Raw genomic sequence first — 22,814 nt, forward strand, 5'->3', positions numbered from 1 at the left:
AGACTATGGATTGCCTTATACAAAGGTTTTAAAAGAAGTACAAAAACACAAAGTCGGTTTAATGCGGTCCAACATAAGAACTCTGGATATAATTCCAGGTGCATATGAAGAGGTACCTATAACAATGCGGGAAATGTTAATGGGATATGATGATAGCCTGTGCTTTACATAACTGAGCTCTCTGGAGAGGTGTGGGGCTTTACTAATCATTTACAATAAAAAAACAAGGTTTATAAAAGGTCCCATGACTTCACCTGAAGACTGAATTCTTCATAGAATAAAATTATGCACAAATGCATTTAATGAAGTACATTTTGTCCAGATTTACGTTAAAGATCAGTGTAACACAAGCAAAACTCTAGTTTTCATAGCCAGTGACTGTCAGCTTCCTACGTTACTGTTACAGGAACTGGATATATACTTCTGTATACCATTCACATGTGAAATAAAATAAAATCAGTTCCCAGATGTTTCTTGAGAACCTGTTACGAAGCAGGTTTTCATAATCTGAAGGGCAAAGATCAATAAAAAGTAACATGAAAGATCACAGATCTTTCTAACAGAGAAAGTGACCTGCAATCTCCTCTCACCTGTCCCCAGCTGTTAAGGCTGCCAGCTTCTCTTCTCCTGGTTGTGGAGGGCTCTCGTCATCGAGGATGCGCTGGAACTGTACCTCCAGCTCCCGAGGCTTCAGGAGACGTCCACCAACATAGACCCAGACTCGAAAGAAGCGTCCTCGGTGATACACCACAATGTGCTCACTGTCCACGTAATGTTGAATGACATCTGCAGAGGTAGACCAAGTCAAGAAAGCAACAGGACAGCTGTGTCCCCCCTCCTCCCAACACAAATTTCCTCAAAGAAAGGATATACCACCCAGATATATCACTGTGGCACGTGCATTGGTAAATGAGTGCCTAAATTACACCTAGTTTCTCACACTCGCTGTGCCTTTAGGACTAGCCTTATTCTAGACTCACCATCACCTTATGCCTAGATGACCTGATGCTACAGAGTATTCTGGACAGACTGCTCCCTCACCTCCTTTGCCACCTAGGCACAAATGACATTATTAAACTACATATAGGAATCGTGAACTGCTTCTATGAGGAATTTAGTAAACTCCTCAATTTAAATTTAATAACCATGACTACATCAAATGCAAGTAACTTTCATTTTTCTGTCAAAGTTCTTTTTTGGCATGAATAAACAGATTTACAAGCACAATCATCTACTCTAAAGGCAAGTAAACCAGGAAAAACTGAGAAAATTGCGGAATTCTGATCCTGCACAGAGAGCCCTTGATTATTAAGGTATTCACTTTGGAATCAATTCAGTAATGTTTGGCCATGATGTGGATGCCATAAGGATAGCAGTGGATGCTTTGCCTCTTTTTTCAGCCAAAAGGGCTAGACTGTATTTTTTTTTTAGGGCTACACTAGCCAATATTCTCCTCGGTTTCTGATGTTTTAAAAAATTATTGATGTGGACTGATCAAAGTCATCAAAAACATCAAGATCAACTTCCATCCCATGCCTTACCCCGGCACCTTCCAAGAACAGCCCTTCAGAAATACATAACCATCCAACCAATCAAAAACAATGATGTGGATGCCTCAGCTTCCTCGCTCCCTACCAATCAGGCTCCCAATCTGCAACCTGCATTGAAATTGGCAACACTCAGGCTAATGAGGGCACATTATGCATAGTTGATGAAAGGACTACTGTGGCACATATTTCTGGAACTCTCCACTGTTTCAGATATGAATGATTACAGGATCCTCATGGTCCCCATGGTTATCTGGGGGACTGCCTTTTGACGCAATATGGGCCACCTAATAAAGATATGTGGAAAGCACTTTCTTTTCCTTAAAGGATTTACTCTACCTCATATTCTTTTAAATCTGTAGTAGAGCAGCTGGATCTCCAGGTGGAGGACACAGCGATAACATAGATCAGTATGTGGACGACACCCAGTTAGTTACTCAGTTATGTGGGAGAATCTCAAACAACGTAACCGGATACATTCTTTGTTGTCACTGAGCTTCAGGTTCAACCCCAATAAGACTAACCAATGACCTGTTACACCAAAACACCTCACCAAGTGGAACATGTCATGGCATGCTAATCTTGAAAACAACTTCTCCTCTAAAACAGGTAAAATCACCAAGACTGATGTTAAACTACTCCTCCCAACATGTGCATTCTAAGTACATGCTGCGATGTCCAATTATTTCTAATGAAATAAACCTGCTTCTCACTCCAAATGTCTTTGGTACTGCTATTGAAGATATGGTTGTATTACAGGTCATCTTCAAAATACCCAACTGTTAGCAGTCCCGCATCCTGCCTGACTCTTCTAAAAGCAGTCATTTAGGTCAACAGACAGAAGAATTTGTGCACATTATCACAACTCTTAAGAAAGTTCATGGGCTTCCGCTGAAGGCTAGAATCCATTTCAAACTATCCTGAGCACCTACAAGGGCCAAGACTCCCAAACTTGCCCTTCACAAGACAGCTATCCCCTCCATCCAGTGGTTTTAGGGAATCCATAAGCAAAGATTCATACAGCTGATGACTGAAAATGTCTGAACCATGCAATCTTCAAATCGGTCCTTTCCAGCTGCACTGGCCAAAATATTTAACTCCATACCATCAAGCAACTGTTCTTTCTCTCTGTGTTTTGTAAAAATATAATAACTGTCCTGGTTAGAAAATATGTTCATATCTGAGATGGACTGCATTAACTATATTTGGATCAATCAATCAACATTACACCCTTCTCAGTTTCTCTTTTCACTCTTAAAAATTTATTTGCAAAAACACGACCAGCAGACAGAATCTACTAGTTACTTTGAAAGATCTTTTTTTACCTTCATTTGATCCAAACAAATCGAGCAGTGGATTATTTTGAGAATGGAGAACCATTACCAACAGCCCCATGACTTACAAATAGCCATTCTGATTGTGTATCATTACTCACAAAGTAATATTTCACACATTTATTAATTGGCCAAATGTAGAATGTGGTCTTTGGGATGATGAGGTTATGCAAATGCATGATGCTATTGAGACTAAGACAGGAGATCTGTCTTGTATTGTGTGAGATTCAACCAGATTGAAGGTATTTCTAGTTTACCAGTCTGTATACCGTCTGTACTCCAATGGATATACTTAACTGGCCTGCCAAGGTGTTCTGAACACTTAGAGGTGAACCACTTATTTGACCAAATATAAATATTGGATCAATTGGACCGTGGTGGTTTTCATTTTTTGGCAGTTCATTTAAACAGCACAGAACACACAGAACTTCTGTTCTGTATGTTCTGTAAATCTTCCATCTTCTTTGACAAAATAAGTATTTGATTGGCTAATCATCAAGATATGGGTACACAATTATCCTTTTTAATCTCCCACTACTGACATATCATCGAAAAGAACTTTATACTTGGGAGTACTGATTGCAGATCTTGAAGCAAATGAGCTTCCCCATGGTCCTGGTGGTTGGTATATGCAACTCTATGTGGCACTATCCCATTGCTGTAAATGGGGGACAATTTTGAATCTGTGCTTCATTCTTGATCTCTTTGTTTAGTGTGACCTCCTCCTCTGCGTCTCTTATTTCTCTAAAAATTAGAGGAAGGCGTTTCCTGAATACTGCAATTTTCTTGATCAAACTATGTACTTAATGGTGCCAATGTGTGGCAGATGAAAGGTCATACCGGGTCGAACGCTGGTTAGGAACGTCGAAATTTGAGTTAGTAGCCATTCTCTACAATATTTGATCAACTGAATTACAAGTTTGTCTTTTTTTTTTTTTACTCTGTCATTTTGAATGTTAGTTTGATACATTTCCTCCACTGCATTGTCAGGTGGAGACAAAATCAGTCTCTCTATCTTCCAGTCCCTGGGGATTTTTACAGAACTGCAAAAAGCTGTTGATATTCTCTGGCCCTGGTATCCACCATATTTACATGCTTATGGCAAATCTTGTCCTTTTATACTGTTGTGCTGACGAGGAGAACTATTGAGATTTGCAGTTGAGAGGTTATGATTTTTGAGGTTGTGACACCTTTGCCCAATGTCACCGTGAGATGGAGGCACAGGTAAGGGCAGTAGAGGGGCATCACTTTAAGCTACAGAAGCTGAGATGTAGGGAGGTCATCTTACAGAGGAGGAAGAGGGTTGGCATCTAGGGACTCTGATCTAGATCACATGTGTTCTGGTGATGGTGACAGCATGTTCTTCCTATTCTGACATAGTGTTTTCCAGTATCTTTGGTCTGGAAGCAGAGGATGAGCTTAACTAGACAGCGCAAACAGTCTTCATCTCTTTGCCTAAAAAGGCACAGCTAGGTTGAGGGATCACTGCACTGAAGAAAAAATAACTGTGTAACTAATACTGGTGTGCATTTTTGGGCATAGGAGCTACTGCTACTGGATTCTCCAGCAATGGTATGTTTAACATGTTTGCATGCTTGAATTTCCAGAGCAAGAAGATCACAAGCTGAAAAAAATGAACTAATCAGATTTCTATTTTTGGGTATGGAGTGAAGAAAGTGGTATTTGAATAAATGTGTTTTATCAATTTTAAATACAATTATAATTACAGCCTTATAAAATCAGAAAATCCTGTCTTCAATAGGCATGTTTTTTAATAGCTTGTTTAAAAAAAAAAAAAAATAATGAAAATTGTATATGTATATTCAAATAAAATAGGTCATGTGATTCTGAGCATATGTGGAGCTATTCTAATGCTTATGAATATGAAGATGATCCAAGGATGAAGCTCTGCTAACAGCCTTACCCCGTTACTCGCTCCGTACCTATGTGCATAGCTAGCAAATTGTTAAACCTAATAACAGAACCAATACCATTGTCATCATGCAGAGTAGATCACCAATTAATATAGAATCACTTCTGAAGACACAAAGATTATCATGGATGATTAACACTCTGATAATTAGGCAAGGCCAAAGATAAGATAAACAGCAGCTGTAGGAAGGAGCTATGTGGTCCAAGACCCTTCTTTATGACTTAAAAACAGTGTGTCTGGTGGGATGTTTATGTCAAGTAGTGGAGTCTAAAGGGTTGTGGAGATTAATATAGGTAGTGAAACACAATGAGGTTTTCATAAAGAACTGCAAAGAGTGACACAGTAAATGGGAATTCAACAAGTGTATCTACAAGGTAGTCAATGAAGTGAGCGAAAATCTCTGGATTGTTCAAGCACTGTAGTGAGGGGAATGCAGGGAACTACATTAAGTCATGTGGTGTTTCTGAATTGTTGTGAACGTAGGTACCAGGAGTGGGTTGCGGGTTGGTCTCCAGGATTCTAGGAAAGGTTAACATTAGACATGTACTCCACTTATGTTATTGAAAAAAAATGTAGAAGATTAAGCATGGATTGAGGCGGTTTCTGGCTTTCTTACAGAGCTGAAAATGTTAGTGCAGGGAGCGTCAGCTATGAACTGTTGATTCAGAACTGTGACTAAGTTTCAGAATTATGGAGTGATTGTGGTGGTCATATTCTACCTATTAATTCACATGAAAGCTCCTACCTGTGTTGATTCCAGGGATGCGTGTTGTATTAAACATGTGCTCGAACTGGGCAGAGCACATAGGTATGGAGTCTTGGATCATCAGCTGTGAGGAGGGGGTACAGGACAAGTGGGTGTAGAGCAGAAGACAGATGCATGCAAAGAAAGGACAGGCAGAGAGAAAGACGAATATTGCAAGACAAGTAGTAAACGCAAAAGAGAGCAAGCAATACAGAGAATAAAAGATGGTAAGTAAAAGGTGGCAATTAATGGAGAAACAGCAGAACAGTAGAAAGTGTAAGTGACACAGACACATGCAGAAACACAGAGGCAAGAACACAAGGAGAAGAGAAAAGAAACATACAATAAGTATTAAGCAAAATGCCAGCGGGTCAAACTGATATTAATTCAAATAACAAAGATAACAAGGCCTAGACAGGACAGTGGCAGGGCAACACACTTTCACCAAAGCGCCAGTCTTGGAAATCCAATTTTCTTTAGATTTTGTTCACTTTGAGCTGAGCTTTATGCTTATTCGAAGTCAAACAGCACACACTGCAGACCAGGTCGGCACTTAGTAACCATGCATTTAGATTCTATTATGGAAATGTTGTTGTAAATGTTACTTTCAGTCACTGAGTAACAAGGACTAAGTATTCCATCAAAAAACGATTACGGTGGAAAATGTGGCCTGGGCTTCAGCTGATGCCCAGTGCAATCATCCAGATCAGATTTCTTTAAACAATAAACAAAATGTATGTAAACAGTAGCACTTGGGTGAATGTGACCATTAAAAGTTGCATCAAAGATATCCTAAGCCCCAAGGTACTTTTGTAGTGGGGAGCCAAAGTTTCAAGACGATATATTCACATAAATCAAAAATCCCAATTCACAAGTTTTCGTAGACTGCACTTCATTTGTATTTCAAAATGTACAGACACATAAATTCAACTCTGTACAAAATATATTTACGGAGATAACTTGGTTTACAATATTTTAAAACACTAATGCTTTCTCCAAACTTTTATAACGATGGTGATATCATAAGTGTAACTTACAATAATTATAACATGCCAGAAGCAGTCATCGCATATGCAACACTCTGTAAAGAACAGCCAACATGTGTTTTAAAGTTGCGCTTATTCAAGGGTGTGTTAACAACTTAGCAGCAGGCATCCATGATTATTAACATCACAAAGAAACAAGAAGCAGCATTCCAGAAGTGTTAGTTAAATATAAACATACTATTATTCATTGCACACTTTTATAACATCCAACTGAATTCTGATATAAATACTCAATGTCATCATAAGGACCTATTTCCATTCCATTACCTTACTAGCTGAGCAAATCGTCATCAATTCCATTACACATTCTAATCTCTTACCCATACTGTACAAAATCCTTTGATTTTAAGTCTTCTGGTGCCTGAGCAGGTTTTAAATTACATACATCATTTATTTACCAACAATTTAGTGTCTGTTCCTCCCCACCGTACAGCACCACCTGTCTGCTGCTCTTCCGCGCACTGTTCAAGTTTGTGTGTTTAAGGCCTTCCTCCACCCGCAGGCTCCCACCTGCGTCTCATCCCTTGTGGCCCAGTGCTTTCTGTCGCTGGGTACGGTCCAGGTGCGGCTGTGCCGCAGGCACGTCAAAGGCAACCCATCTGCGCCCATCCGCACCTGGAGCGCGTCTGGCGCCATAAACCCTGGATCTCTGACGAGCCGTCCCCAGGCCACCCTCCATTACAACTTCCAGACCCTCCACCGCCTCAACACCAAACATCTCAGCACCTGCTGCACCACATCCCCCCAAGAACACCCACAACCTTTCTCCTGCCGGAACTGAAGCTTCAGTTTCAGCTACAACAATCAGAAGAAACACCCCCCACACCTGGAAATACCAACGTCCACCACAACCTCATCAACTGCCTCCTTCTGAATATACGCTCCCTCCATAAGTACGTCACCGAACTCTGGGACCTGATCGACACTGCCGGACCAGACATTGATTTCCTTACCGAGACCTGGACCAACCCCCACCTCTGGACCAGACATCGCCAATGTTATCCCGGATGGCTACAGCATCCTAAGGAAGGGCTGGCCCTCCCTTCCGGGCAGTGGACTTGCCATTGTACAGGTCTTCATTACTCATCATGGTTAACACGGAGGACCACTGCACCAGAATGGAACACCTTCACTTCCTAATCCACGACAATCACAACTCCTCCATCCACAGCACCCTGGTCTACAGAGAGCCCGGTCCCCGCCCAGCATTCATCAACATCACTGTAAAAATCGCCATCCCCCAAGTCCTGGTGTCCGCCGACTAACTCCTCCTCGGCTACCTGAATTTCCACTTTGAGGACCTCAATGACCAAAATGCCACCTCCCAACTCGCCAACCTTGCAACCCTCAGCCTCAGACAACTGATCACCGCACCCCGCAGGACACACATTGGACCCCATCTTTACCTCAAGCAACCGGATTACCATCAAGACCATCTCCACCCCAGACTGGACAGACCACCACTGCCTACAGACCACCACTGCCTACACATCATCACCGCTCCCAGCAGCCGCATCCACACCCAAAGGTCCCCCCACAGGAAATGAATAAAATCACCAACGAGCAACTCACCACAACAGGCATCAATTCACCCCTGCCTCCCTCCAATGACGCCAACACTGCAGCACGCAACCTCAACTCCTGGATTACCAAATGCGCTAACGCCCTAGCCCCCCTCTCTTCAACATCGGCCAAGAGCATCCCAAAGAAAGCCTGCTGCTTCACCACCGAACTCCCAGAATCCAAGCACACCTGCAGGCACCTAGAAAAGAAATGGACAACAGCGAAACCAGCAACAAAGAAACTCTTCATGATTATCAAGGAATTCACCAATCCCCCCCTCCGAAGCCACCAGCACCTTGCCATCACAAGACCTCTGCAACCTCTTCTTCTACCACAAAATCAAGTACATTTACGACATTTCCCTTACGGAGAACCAGCCCAGCATCAGAAACGAAGACCAACCCACACCCCCAAGAACCCACCCAAACCATCCAGAGCTGGTCCACTCTCAGCTCTGAGGAAACAGAAGCACTCACTCCGCAGCTCCCACAGACCCCTGACCCACCATCTACATCAGAGCCAGCACATCCATCGCCCTTGAGCTTCACAAGACAATGAACTGCTCCGTCAACACAGCCACTTTCCTCGAAGACTGGAAACACGCCAAGGTACGCCCCCTCCTGTGAAACCCTCGGCTGACTCATCAGAGCTAAAGAATTTCTGGTCCATCTCATTGTTACCCTACCCGGCAAAGTACTGGCAAAGGCCATTAACTCACAGCTGCGGCAATTCATCAAGGTCAACTCACTGGACACCTCCCAGTCCACGTTTCGCAGCAACCACAGCCACTGATGACATCCGCACACTACTAGACCACGGCCACACCGCAGCACTCCTACTCCTCGACCTCTCAGCACCTTATGCACCAGACTCCACGGCGCAGGCATGGTTCCACTCCCTCTCCAGAAGAACACAGAGTCAGGCTCCCACCCTACACATCCAAACTTACAGATGTCAGCTGCGGAATTCCTCAGGGATCCTCTCTGAGCCCAACACTCTTCAACGTATACATGACCCCACTTCGCAGCCATCATCAGAGGCCACGGAATGAACATTGTGTCATACGCCGATGACCACTCATCATATTCCTAACTGAAAACCCAGACGAGGCCAAGAGGAACTTCCACACAGGAATGGAAGCCATCGCTGCTTGGATATGAGAGCTGCCTCAAGCTCAACTCAGATAAGACCGAGCTTATCTTCAGAAACTCCACCTCAGCCTGGGAAGACTCCTGGTGGCCCACCTCTCTCAGGACCCCGCCTTCTCTGACTGACCAAGCCTGCATCCTTGACTCCTCCCTATCAATGACCCAACAGGTAAACGCGGTACCTTCTCCTGCTGGCACACCCTCGGTCAACTCCGAAAGATTTTCAAATGGATCCAATTAGACTACCACAAGACAGTCATACACGCTTTAGTCACAAGCAAGTGGGATAACAGCAACGCACTTTACGTCGCACTACAACAAAAAAAAAATCAGAAAGCTGCAAAACAACCAAAATGCCACCACCAGACTCGTCCTGAACCTCCCCCGCCAGGAATATATCTCCCAGTACCTGAGGAACCCTCCACTGGCTCCCGGTGGAAAAACAAATCATCTCCAAGCTACTCACCTACACCTACAAAGCCATTCACAACATCGGACCGGCCTACCTAGATCACCGCTCTTCTTTCTACAACCCCGCCAGACCCCTATGCTCCGCCCAACAGGCAGTGGCCACCATCCCACGCATACGGAAAGCTACTGCTGAAAGAAGGTCCTTCACCTACCTCGCAGCAAAGAGCTGGAACAACCTACCCATGCATCTCTGACAAAGTCCATCGCTCACCATCTTCAGGAAGAACCTCAAGACGTGGCTCTTCGGATGAGGCTCTGTCCGACAACTCTCCCCCCCCCCCCCCCCCAATCCCCCTTGAGACCCTCATGGATGAGGAGTTGCGCTCTACAAACTGATTGGTGTGCTCAGTCTGTTTATCTTGCCTTCTTCTTGTGCTTTTTTTTCTTTTCTATTTGTCTCTGTTTCTTGTGCCCTTTTCCCTTTATCCTTTTCTTTCCTTTTGTTTTCCGTGGGTTTCCCTGCTGCCATTTCTCGCACTCCCCTCCCTTTCCGCCCCTGCGGCCCCACCCCCCCTCTCAAAGCTGCTTTTCCCGCCTCACAGTGGACCAGTCTCTCCTACCTCCCTGCCCTTCTTGCTGGCGCAGCACTATGTCTGCTGCTGCCCCTTGTGGCGTTCAGGTTCACGCACATGTATGCCTGAGGCCCTCCTCCACCCACAGGCTCCCACCTGCACCTCATCCCTAGTGGTCCACTGGTGAGCACTGTCTGTTTTTATTGCCTTCTGCTATTTTAATTCTTTTCTGTTTTTGTCTTTGTTTCTTGTGCCTTTTTCCCTTTATCCTTTTCTATTTTAATATTGTTTTCCCTGGGTTCCCCTTCTGCTGCTTCACACACTCCCATCCCTTCCTCCCCGTCTCCTCAGCCCCCTCCCTCTCAGCGTCACTTTTCCCGCCTCCCAGCCCCTCCCATCTCCCTGCCCTTCTTAATGGCGGCTGTTCGCCAAAGGCGGGCCAAAGACATGCCAAATGCAAGCCCATCTGTGCTCATCCACACAGGGACCGTGCCCAGCACCACGGACCCTGGTCCCAGCGCCTCTCATCACTATGACACCGGTAACCTCCACATCCTCAACACCGGACGACCGACTGCATGCCACCTCACATCACCAAAAGACACCCAAGGCCCGTTCACCTGCCACAACTGAGCCTTCTCCTGCTACGCACACCGGATCCTCCAACCACACTCCTCCCAATACCGGTACTGACCATCTCAGCTGCATCCTCATCAACACCCGTTCCTCATCAAACGAGGTAGAAATCTGGGATCTGCTCAACTCCATCCATCCAGACATTGCCTTCTTTACGGAAACTTGGACGACCCCCCCCCCCACCTCAGCACAGACATCGCCACAGCCATTCCCAACAACTACAAAAACATACACAAGGACCACCTCAACCGTCCCGGAGGAGGCAAAGCCATCGTCCACAGAAACACCCTTTGCCTCACTACTAGGTCAGACAACCACGTTCCCAGCATGGAGCACCTCCATTTCCAGATCCACACAAACCCGAACATCACCCTTCATGGCACCCTTGTCTACTACCCCCCCCATTGACACCCACCCCCCCCCCCCCGGACTACATCACGCCCTCGCCTCAACTGACTTTCTCCTTCTCGCCGACCTCAACTTCCAGCTGGAAAACCCTAACCACCACAACACATCTTCCCTACTGGAGAACCTCGCCTGGGACTCCAACAACTGCTCACTTCACCAACCCACTCAGGACACATGCTCGACCCAGTCTTCTCCGCTAGAAAATACATCTACGTCACCCACACCTCTGAACTGCACTGGACTGACCACTGCATCCAAACCCACCGAACACCACTGGGCCCACTGCCATCTACGAAGAAGCTCGAACAAGGTCATCGAAGACCAACTCGCCACCGCCCTGCGCCAACCACCACCACAGATGCCAACTCATCTACATGCAACCGCCACCAATGAATCTCAGACTGTGCTAACATTCTGGCGACCCCTCAAGTAACCCTCTGACAAGCAACCCCCTCCACTAAGAAAGCCAGTTGGTTCTCCCCCACCCTCCAAGAGTCCAAGCGCACATGCTGAAGGCTTGAGAAAAGATGGAGGAGCAGCAAGGCCCCGGCTGACCACGTAGCCTTCATAATCTGTCACTGCACACCACCACCTCATCAGAATCACAAAGGAAATAGCCATTCCGGAATGCATCAACACCAACGCACACAATAGCAAAGAACTCTTCACCATGATCAAAGAATTCACCAAACCCAGCACAGACTCCACAGATCTCCCCACCTCTCAAGACCTCTTCGACAACCTCGCCACTTTCTTCCACCTTAACATATTGGACATCTACAACAGCTTCGCCACCCAAGACCCTCCCACCCTCAACCACTGCCCTCAAAGAATCCAGTTCCCATCCGACCCTGCACACCTGGACCACTCTCTCCAAAGCGGACACCCTTAAGATAATGAAATCCATCCACTCCGGAGACCCATCAGATGCATGCCCTCACCACATCTTCAACCGAGCAAGTGTCACCATTGTCCCCGAACTATGCTGCATCATCAACTGCTCCTTCGAGTCTGCCTCCTTACCAGAAGGCTGGAACCACGCAGAAATCAACCCACTGCTGAAGAAGCCCTCAGCCAACCCGACAGACCCCAAGAACTATAGACCCATCTCACTGCTCCTCTTACCAGCCAAAGTCATTGAGAAGGCCAACAACGCCCAACTCACCAAATCCATTGAGCGCAAAACCGCTCTCCTCACAGCAAAGGATGACATTTGCTCTCTCCTCAACCGAGGTAAAACCACAGCCCTCATCCTCATTGACCTCTCCACCGCCTGCAAAACGGTCTCCCATCACACCCTTTGCACTAGACTCCACGACGCAGGTATCCGCAGTGTAGGAAGCTAGCCTAGTGTGTGGTGGGTACCTATGGTACTTACACCTTATACCAGGTCCAGGTACCCCCTCTTAGTGAAGTGTAGGCAGTGTCTAGAAGCCAGGCTCTCTAGAGGTAGATATGGATGAACAGCCAAGGCTTATCTAGGAGGCATGCAAAGCTCATGCAATACCACTACAGTCACACAGTACTTACACACTTGGCTGTACTTTATTTTCGGGACACAGTATCAGAAAATACTAGAGAGGCAACCCTCAAATAGGAAGTAAGTAAATACACTATAGATACATAAATATATATATACTAATAAAAAGTAAGAGGATAAAAAAAAATTGGAAAACAGTGTAAAATAGCAATAAGCAATATTAGTCCTGGGGGGAGCCCAAACCATTAAGTAAGTGGAATGCGAATACAGCACCCCTACTTAGGTAAGTAAATCGTGTAGAGGGGAGCTGGGAATACTAGGAAACCACACAAGTAATACAGTACCCCGCAGCGACCAGGAATGTATGAGTAAAACACCGGATTTCCCCAAAAACACCCTAAAGAATGAAAAGAAGACAAAGAAGTCACCCAGAAAAAGCCTGCAAGCAACCAGCAATGGATTACCGAAGATGGAGACCTGTGGAGAGAGGGAACCAAGTCCAAAAGTGTCTGCGGAGTCCAGGGGGAGTAGGAGATACTACCCACCCAAATGTACCTTTTGGAGTTGGTCGACGAAGAACTGCAGCCCAGAAGCTAGAGAAAAGTCCGTGATGAGTGCAAAAGCTGGTAGCTGGATTGTAGACGGGTGTTGAAGGATTTCCACCAACCAGCCTTGGCAAAGGCAAATTCGCATTTGGAGGAAAAGAGGTGCTATCGGGGACCAGCTAGGTCCAGGAGGGGGAGTCACAGGGGACCCTCGGCGTCGCAGAAGGCCCACAGGAACTGAGGCAGCACCCACAGGTGTCCCCACGGGACAAGGACAGAGAAGTCGCTGAAGCAGCCCACGCAGCACCACAGAAGTTGCTCCCACATTGCCGGAGGACCACGCAGAGGCCCAGGAGTTGCAGTAGGGAGTGCTGGGGGCTGGAGCTACACATTGCCTGTAGTTCTCCTTGGAAGTGAAGCAAACAAGCCTTGGCAGCTGCAAAGGACGCAGTGCACAGGGGTGTGGTCTTGTGTGGAGTGGCAAGGACTTACCACCACCAAAGTGTGACAGGTGTTAGAGAGGACCAATGGAAACTCCCTGGACCATCACCTGTTATGCAGGATCCACGCCACTCAGGAGGGGAGATTCACGCAGCCGGTCATTGATGCAACCAGGTACCTGTGGATGCAGGGGAGTGATGCATTCACCCCAAGGGAGATTCCTTCTTTTTGTGCAGGCTGAAGAGTTGCAGTCTTCTGAGGATGCACAGCGAGGAAACTATTGCAAAGCTGGCAGGAACTCTGGATACAATGTTGCAGAAGAGTCGTCCTCGCAAATCTGCAGCTTGTAGGTTCCTACAGGGTCCAGTCGCAGTTCGAAGGCCAGAAGTCAAAGCAGAGGTTGCAGAGGAGTCCTGCTGGAATCTTGCAAGCTGAATCTGAGGACCCCCGGACCCTCCCACCCCCAAGAGGAAGAACCTATATAGCCCAAAGAGGGGGCTTGGTCCCCCTAACCAGGTAACTACCTATCAGAGGGTACCTCTGAAGTCACCTGCCTGGCCTGGCCACTCAGATATTCCAAGAGTTCCATGTCGAACTTGGAATCAGGATGGCAGAACCCAGGGACCCTCTGGAGGAGTTCTGGGCACCACCCCTGGGGTGGTGATGGACAGGGGAGTGGTCACTCCCCTTTCCATTGTCCAGTTTCACACCAGAGCAGGTACTGGGGGTCCCTGAACCAGTGTGGACTGGTTTATGCACAGAGGGCACCAAATGTGCCCTTCAAAGCAAACCAGTGGCTTGGAGAGGCTACCCCCCTCCCAAGCCAGTCACGCCTATTTCCAAAGGGAAAACATTGAATAACAACATGGTAGATATGTTACGACTCTTGAGAGAGGTGGAAGGAAGACCTGGGGTCCCTAGATGACACTGTTTGGGAGGCTTCTCTCATGCACCCACGCGAAGTGGCCATACGTATCAGACTACGATTAATACAATTCCAAATTCTGCATCAATCATACTATGACAGAGCGAGACTCCACCTCCATACATTGCAGGGCGAACGTTGGCACCTAAATGCACACCTTATGGATATGCTCACATATTCAGGTATATTGGTGTAGCATTTTAGGGGAATTTGAACAGAAAGCAGGGATGAATCTCTATATGATGGCAGAAAAAGTGACTTATCAGGCCCGTAGTTGTCGAAAAAAATTCATCAAGGAAGGGGCCCCTGGAGGGCATATTATGATTTTTGGCTATGCACCACTGGGAAGACAGGGAAATTTGTATGCAGATCACACTGCTGAATGTTTGGAATGACAGACCTAACTGTGATGGTAACCCTACCCTCAATTTATACAACAGACGACCAAGCTGTATCTGTTTGACCTTCCTATGTTGTGTCTTGCTATGTCAATGTTTTTACTGTCTATGTGCCGGATGGGGCATGATAATGTGTTTATATAAAATGCAAATAAAAACAGTTATTAAAAAATAACAGATAAAAATAAGAATTGAATAATCTTGTCAATAGCAATCAGTGAAAGCTATAAATATTTAGTGTTAATGTAAGTCATGGAGGGAGTGCATTACAGAACCTGGCTGCAGCATCGTAAAAGGCCCAAAAATCGATCCTAAGCCTTCAAAGAATTGCACTGCATTAATTTGCAAGTTAACAGTAGATCTGTAAGTTGCATGCAAGAGTTTGAGGGATTGCAGTACAGACTACCCCACGTGCAATGCACAGCTGTTTAAAATAATCTGTTTGGCAACAAGAAGTAAATAACAGTTGGTTAATACCAAACAAAACTCTAGATACATTTGTGACCCACTGAAAATGTTACAGGACGTGTGTTGGGAGATCCACGATACAGACTATTACTACGGTCTGGATAAAGGTTTTTCCAGTTTAAATCCGCTGTCCAGGATCAAGGAGTGGTAAGCAGCATTTTAAAAAGCTGAGACAATAAAATAGGTTGCCTGAACTGCTGATAAGGATGCCTACGTTTCTCATTTGTAGAGACTGGTTTAGAACTAGGTCCTATTACGAATGGCCAAAATTAAGCCTCTTCAAGATGAGGAGTCTAAAGTTGTGAGAGAGACCTCGGTTTTAAAAGGGCTCATCTTCAGAAAGCCACTGGCCATCAGCAAGCTGACCATTGATAAATAGTTACAGAAGGTGTTTTGATAGATTCAAGTCAGAGTAGTATTAGCATAGATAAAAAGCAAGCCTGATAATACCTGTAATAATTTTGCAGGTGGGAGCATCTAAAGAGTGAACAATATGGATGGCAATGCTGAACATTGAGTTAGCCCCAGTGGACCAGCTTAAGACTGCACTAACATGGTGGAATCATGGTGGGTTGAGGTATTTTGAACAGAAAGGACTCCACATAACGTAGAAACGCCAAGGCCGCAGTCAGAAACAGTCTTTGAAAGAGAAGGCACCAATAAATGCAGGTGTGTTTGGGCTCTAACATTTTCTGTGTTCTGGCCCAAAACTCCAGTTCTGCAGCAGTGGGATTGAGTAGTTTGGATATATAATATAATAATATAATATATATAGAGGCTGGGAAATAAGGAGATGAATGTCCAAGTTGAACTGATTCACTGAAGACTTATTTAATAGTGGTCAGACCACCACTACTTTCCAGTCAACAGGAAATATGCCTATAACAAGTGAGCATAATGTAAGATTTCAGTGGTCACAAAACAGATCACAATTAGTTGAGTTTCCTAATTAACGATACGTCTCCTAACATTGTAATTATAGATACAACCTTTTAGTCAAAGAAAATATCTCTTCTGACATATGGTTCTGCAGGACCCGCATACTGGTGCTATAAACCATGCATATCAGCCTTTAAACAAGCCATATGGGAATATTGTTATGACTTTATATAGTACACTATTTAGACCCAAGAACGTAGAATGGTGCCGCTGGAAAGGTGATGTTAAATCTGATGAGAAGTAGGAACCCCCCCGTTTTTTGTTTTTTTTAAACTTCACCTTGAAAAGAGGCCCCACGGAATGGATTATTGTGATGATTTCTCCGGCATCATAGAGATGCTTTTAAATAAAAAAGCAGAACAGGCTATACATTTGGGATCATACCGAAACAATGTAACAAACTACACATTATACAACACTACCTGTGATTTGCTCTTGTCCAGCCTCCCCATCTTTTTTTTTCTTTTCTCCTTCCCACTTTACTGGTGTGCTCAATGCGGTCACATTTGCCTCGGAAATAGTTTTTGGTACTAAATTATAATAATCCAAGAACATATATGGTACAGACTATGCTATAAGCAATTGATTTCCTTATAATGGTTGCATACCACAGCCCAGTAATGTAATACTCCAATGTGCATACTTTTTGCGATTCTGATTTAAGCTTGACGTCCATTATTTGTACATTTATGTGAAAACAGTGTTTCACTTTTTGGGGGAAAAACGTAGATTAAAAAAACAGAAGGCTGCAGTGCATGAAGTTTCCAGTCTGTTGGACGCGCTGAAAGAAGAGGGTGTCTGTGGAGAGGATCTATGCTCCAAGTATTTCACTTCAAGTGTTATTCAGACTGCTACAGAAATGGACAGTGTGATGGAATATACACGGCATGCAGGTCGTGGTGGACCAGTATGAATCCAAAACCCTCAAAGTTTTCAGAGATCTGGCATTACACACAGGAGTTATGGCAAGTCAGGTAATGACTTATGGAGGCCTGGTCAAAGCAATGGATTCATTAGGGAAGGGGAGGTTTCTGCTGAACCAAACACATCCAATTGCCTACAGATGCTGCCCAAGGTAGGGATATGAAGGACTACGGTGACATTACTGTACAGGAGATTTTGGCCAATGCAAACACTGATCATATAGACTTATGGCATGAATGGTCACAGGATATAGCTATAGACTAGATGGATAAAGACTGGTTATTGATACTGCAGTGACAAGTCAATTTTTTGCATAGACAATTTCTCACTCAACCCATGTTCTCTCTCTGATGTACTACTCAGCACAGCAACACAAAAGGATGATGGACGGAGTGCTGACCAATGCAATCACTCACCCCCAGTGACAGATGTGGGTTTAATCCATTGTTCTTTTGCTCACCATGTCACCCCAGTTTGGACCCAGCCATATGCAAATCAGTCTTGACCCTGTTCCTCGTGGGAACAGTCCAGCCTGAACTGCCAGGCCAGGTCCTCCCTGTACCCGAAACAAGTATCCTGGGACTGGTTTCAGGTTATCACCCTTCGTCAGCCAGGCTAGCTTGAATCCAGTAGCACAGTGAGCAAGGGACCCACGTCTGGGTATACCCTTCTCACATAGGGCAACTTTAGCAACACAAAAGGATGATGGAAGGAGTTCTGAACAATGCAAACACTCACCCCCAGTCACAGATCTGGGTTTAATCCATTGTTCTTTTGCTCATCATGTCACCCCAGTTTGGACCCAGCCATATGCAAATCAGTCTTGACCCTGTTCCTCATGGGAACAGTCCAGCCCGAACTGCCAGGCCAGGTCCTCCCTGTACCCGAAACAAGCATCCTGGGACCGGTTTCAGGGTATCACCCTTCATCAGCCAGGCTAGCTTGAATCCATTGGCACAGTGAGCAAGGGACCCACGTCTGGGCATACCCACAGTGCAATTGCCCAATTGCCCTTAAACCAAGTTATACAAAACGGTCCGGTCCTGCCAGAACATAACTGAGTTCTGGAGAGGACTAAGGACATGTTAGAATCCACACTGCAGCGAACAGAGACCTTACTTAAATCTGGAAACTTGTCTTATGCTTTGTACCTCGGCCGGAAGAAGATGAAACTTGGAAATACGTTTTTGGCCTAGCTCTTGTGGTAGGTAAAAGTCCATGAGTGGAAATCAACCAGAGTACAAGCAATTGGGAGAGAGGCTGCGCACTGTGCCACACTACAAGTGGGAAGTGGTTCATTCTGAGAAATGCAAAAGGTGCAGCAGCACAGGCACCACACCGGCTTCGTAAAAGATATTACTTTCCTTCAATAATGGAATCACCAATGGCAGTCCACCATTAGCTTGATTATTACTGGTGTTGGTGGCCAGGGACTTAGCGTGAATAACTGGGAGAAGGGGAGTAGGAAAGGTTAAGTACTGGACCCCAACGGCTGGAGTATGAACCCTCACTATGAGTCATCCCCAAACATGCACACAATTAGCTGATATGGCACATGAACTCCTGGTCTTCCTACCCCATGACAACAATGTATGCGTCTAATTAACAGATACAGAAACCGATAAACCCTAGCAGACCCCCCAATCACATTGTTTAACTTGTACAATTAATACTAACGTGAAAAATTTATTTTGTTCAACAGCTGTATGGAAATATAGCGAATGACATACTACAAAGGACTTCTGGAATAGATTACACACACCAAGTAATCATCGGCATTGATGAGATACTTTGAACACAGCTGCTCTGACACAATTTCTTATATAAACTTAAAATTAATAAAATAGTTTCCTACAAAGAGTGATTCCCACACTAGGACTAAAGTATTCCATATTCTGAAAGATTTCTATGGAACTGCTGTGTGTTGTGCCTCACTGGGTAAATAAAGCTCAAAACCAAGTGAACAAAACAAAGATAAACGGAAGAAAATGGAGCAGCATAAGATAGAAAAAAAAGAGGCGAGTCCACCTTTTTTCTGAACCACCCACCACCATCACGGGGTCTCTATGACCCCTACTTGCACTTACCGGTTTCTTCTCTGGGAATGCGGGTGGTGTTAAAGGAACGTTCCCACTGGGCGGAGCACAGCGGGATTATGGATCCAGGGACCCTGCTCTGTGCTCGGAGAAAGGGGGCAGGGAAGGGTCATGCAAGGCCAACGCCGAAAAGGTGCCCATGAAGAGGAGATAACAGAATGCAAATAATTGACATGGATATCAAGTACATTTTCATAATAGTGTTAAAGCTCCCACATACCCCTTGCCCTGACGATTGCCCTGACCCCTTACTTCAGTGAATAAAAATCATCACGTTAAAAGGAATTCTGCATATTTTTATGGGCAACACAGGAACACCGGTTCACTCATATTGCACAAAAAATTACATTATGTACATTTGTGCAAAATCTCAACAAAATATTTTTAGTGAAATTCTAGGATTCTGGGCATTTACCCCGCAACATTCTACAGAATTTTTCAGGAAAAACAAGCAGTTTTGAATAATGTTTTTCGAACTTTAAAATTATTTTGGACATTGCAGAGAAAACACAACAAAATAATACATTAAAAAAAAAAATTGGTCAATAGGCTTCAATAACACTTTTATCGAGGATTACAATTCTGCTCTGCTAATCGTTGGCCACACAAAAGTTCAACGAGGACACATTTCTTCTTCACCGAGAGAGAAAAATGGGATTGAAGGTCACTGATTACAGAAAAGCTTCAAGCAGCCCTCTTTCTTGCCACACAGAACTGAATGTCACACGTAACTTGAATGAAAACGGAAGTGCAACAGGTGGGAAATACTAAACCAACATTTCTTTTTTAGACCAAGGTGTTCAGGGGACACCCTTACACGGGCATCCTTACCATTTCCCAATTCATAGGAAGCCCCTGGATTTGGTTTGCCTGGGTCAGAGCCTCTACAGACAAAAGGGACAGACAGCCTTCCAAGATGAAACTAGCTTTGGCAAATACAAGATAAAGATGTCAGTTTCAGTCCATGGTATACATTTGGCAAATTAAGCTCATCTAAGAATGGGCTTTATTAGAAGTATGCCACCCATTCTGTTACAGGTTGATGGGGACAAACAACTGAATGTGCTTACAAGTACTTTAATAATAAGATAACATACTGTATATGTATGCATCTCTCTAACCCTAGAAGCTGGATGAATAGTTCAACATGAACAGAACGGAATAGCAAAGCATCTCTGGCATCAACAAACAGCATTTGGTTATGATCTGTCCTCAAACAAAAAAAACTGACTAGCAAGCTCTGTCACCCAGAGAAAATGGGCTCTTGGGAAGAAAATATACACATCCAGATACGAATCAAAAGTAAGAAATACTGCCTACAGCTTAATCTCTAAGAATAAAACCTCTCAGCCATACTAGAAGAGGAGCAAATGCTCAACATATTCAGGCCAGTGGGTGACTAACACTTATGAGTTTTTACAAGATGGTACGGTGGATAAAGCTGAAGCAGAACCTGGCCAATAGGTTCACGTTATGGGCATATTTGTAAACGAGCAAGAGCCCTGATTAGTCATTTATCAGAGCAGGAAATGTATAGATTCAACACCCCACAGATAAGAACGCTTTTTTTCTTCACAATCGCTCTTAATTTATCCCACCCTTCAGGTGACCTCAGTCACCAGTACATTTCTACCACTAACTTATCCACCAGCTGGACCTTTAGTTGGTAGTTTAAAGGTCTTCACCAGACTAGAGTAGCCAATCATGTTATTTCTCGTTCACCCAGATCTTCAGTCGGTTTAGTCAGTACATCCTTACCGACCTGATCAGAGAACAGCCCTATATTGTGTATCTGTGCATTTTGAAGACTTGCAATCTTTGTTTCAAGTCACATTTCCAAGGTACGTTGTCTGAACTACATTGAGGTCGTCTTAGTGGTCTCTTTTACAATCTGGATATTTGTTGAGAGAGCAAATATTCTGCATTTTAACCAGCTTTGCTCCAAATGTATAGCACTCCCAGCTAGTACCTTCATTTTAAATTTCACAACAATAGCCTATTCACTGTTGCTTAGCATGGTGGTGGAATAAGCTTGCAGATAATTAACTGATTTCACCAGCAACCTCTCGCCCCTCTACAGCTCATATAATGTCCATTATTTCATCTGGGTCCTGGTTCCGGTTTCCCTTCACTATGTAGAATTTTGGGCTTTAAGAATGAGTCCGCTTCAGTGTCCTTCTGCTTGTGTGACATTTCTATAAGCCAACTAAGACTACATAGGATGCCTCTACGAAGATACAGTGACTCCGGTACTGAAGTACTGTGTTAATATCGGTTTCATCAGAAGCATGGCAAAGGGCCCCACCATTAAGAATTCATTTGCATATGGCTCAGACTCGTTCCCAGGTAGTGCTGCCTTTCTGCTATTATGAATCAGATGTTCCACACCTTTTTCTCTGCCACAAAGCACACCTATCACCCTGGGGCTCAAAAATAAGCTGATGTGAGTAGGCGGTGACCCAATAATCTTCACAGAAATATCCAGTGTTCAACACTATCCCCGAGTGTTTGTTCCCGGGTGGACTCTCTCTCTCCCTCATGAATGATATCTGATGTGGATTCCCTCTGTGTCAGCGCCACCACTCTGCAGTTGCTGGGGTGCCACAACAATCTATAGCACCATCAGCAAGCATGTTTGTATCACACAATGGGAACCCTGTGATACTCAGTGGGCTCCTACGTCCAGAACAGAACACCATGCCTCACTGAACTTCAGGACTGGCAAAATGGTGGAGCTTCAACATGGAGAACAGCAGATTGCAGCCATTGTCAAGGCTGGGTGGCTCTGGGGATGTTTTTCATGCATAGCGGGGGAATATTTTCATTATGTATATAGGAAGCTTGCTTTCCCTGTATGGCAGTTGCTCTGTTTTGTCAGAAGAGGCAGACTGCCTGTTAAAACATACAATACACTGCTCTATAAAGTGAGGGTTACAACACTTCTCTTTATATAAAGAGACTCATTTTTGCTTCCCAGAAAACTCTGGTCATGATTAGAATCAAGCTTGCTTACCGGCTTTATCTCCTCTCTAGAAAGCTTGCGTCGGTACAGCAGGAGGGCATGGACTGTGTTACCTGCTCGAGCCGCCTGGATTGGAGTCGGGGTAACATAGAGGAAATCCTAAGAATGGAAAAAGGTTAATTATTAAGCACATCTACTACACGTCAAAAAGACATAATGTACACCTACTGTACAGAATTCCTGCAATTCTGAGTTACTCCCTATTCTGTTACCCATTTCATTCTAACTATATG

At 44.8% G+C, this 22,814-nt stretch overlaps 1 protein-coding gene across 10 annotated transcripts in view; it reads right to left on the reverse strand.

Annotated features, from left to right (window-relative positions):
- The window catches only part of LOC138246371 (carnitine O-palmitoyltransferase 1, liver isoform-like), a 389,657-nt gene that overhangs the window by 179,042 nt on the left and 187,801 nt on the right, over positions 1-22,814 (reverse strand). For 9 of the 10 annotated variants that reach the window (XM_069200927.1, XM_069200924.1, XM_069200931.1 and 6 more), the window contains 3 exons: positions 22,573-22,680; positions 19,551-19,638; positions 591-786 (listed from right to left, as the gene is read on the reverse strand). In XM_069200927.1, the coding sequence (XP_069057028.1) occupies positions 591-786; positions 19,551-19,638; positions 22,573-22,680 (392 nt within the window). Of the gene's footprint in view, positions 1-590; positions 787-5,559; positions 5,645-19,550; positions 19,639-22,572; positions 22,681-22,814 lie in introns of all 10 variants that reach the window. The other variant, XM_069200934.1, reaches the window with a different exon arrangement.

Source organism: Pleurodeles waltl, chromosome 7 (assembly GCF_031143425.1).
Source record: "Pleurodeles waltl isolate 20211129_DDA chromosome 7, aPleWal1.hap1.20221129, whole genome shotgun sequence".
NCBI classification, from domain to species: domain Eukaryota; kingdom Metazoa; phylum Chordata; class Amphibia; order Caudata; family Salamandridae; genus Pleurodeles; species Pleurodeles waltl.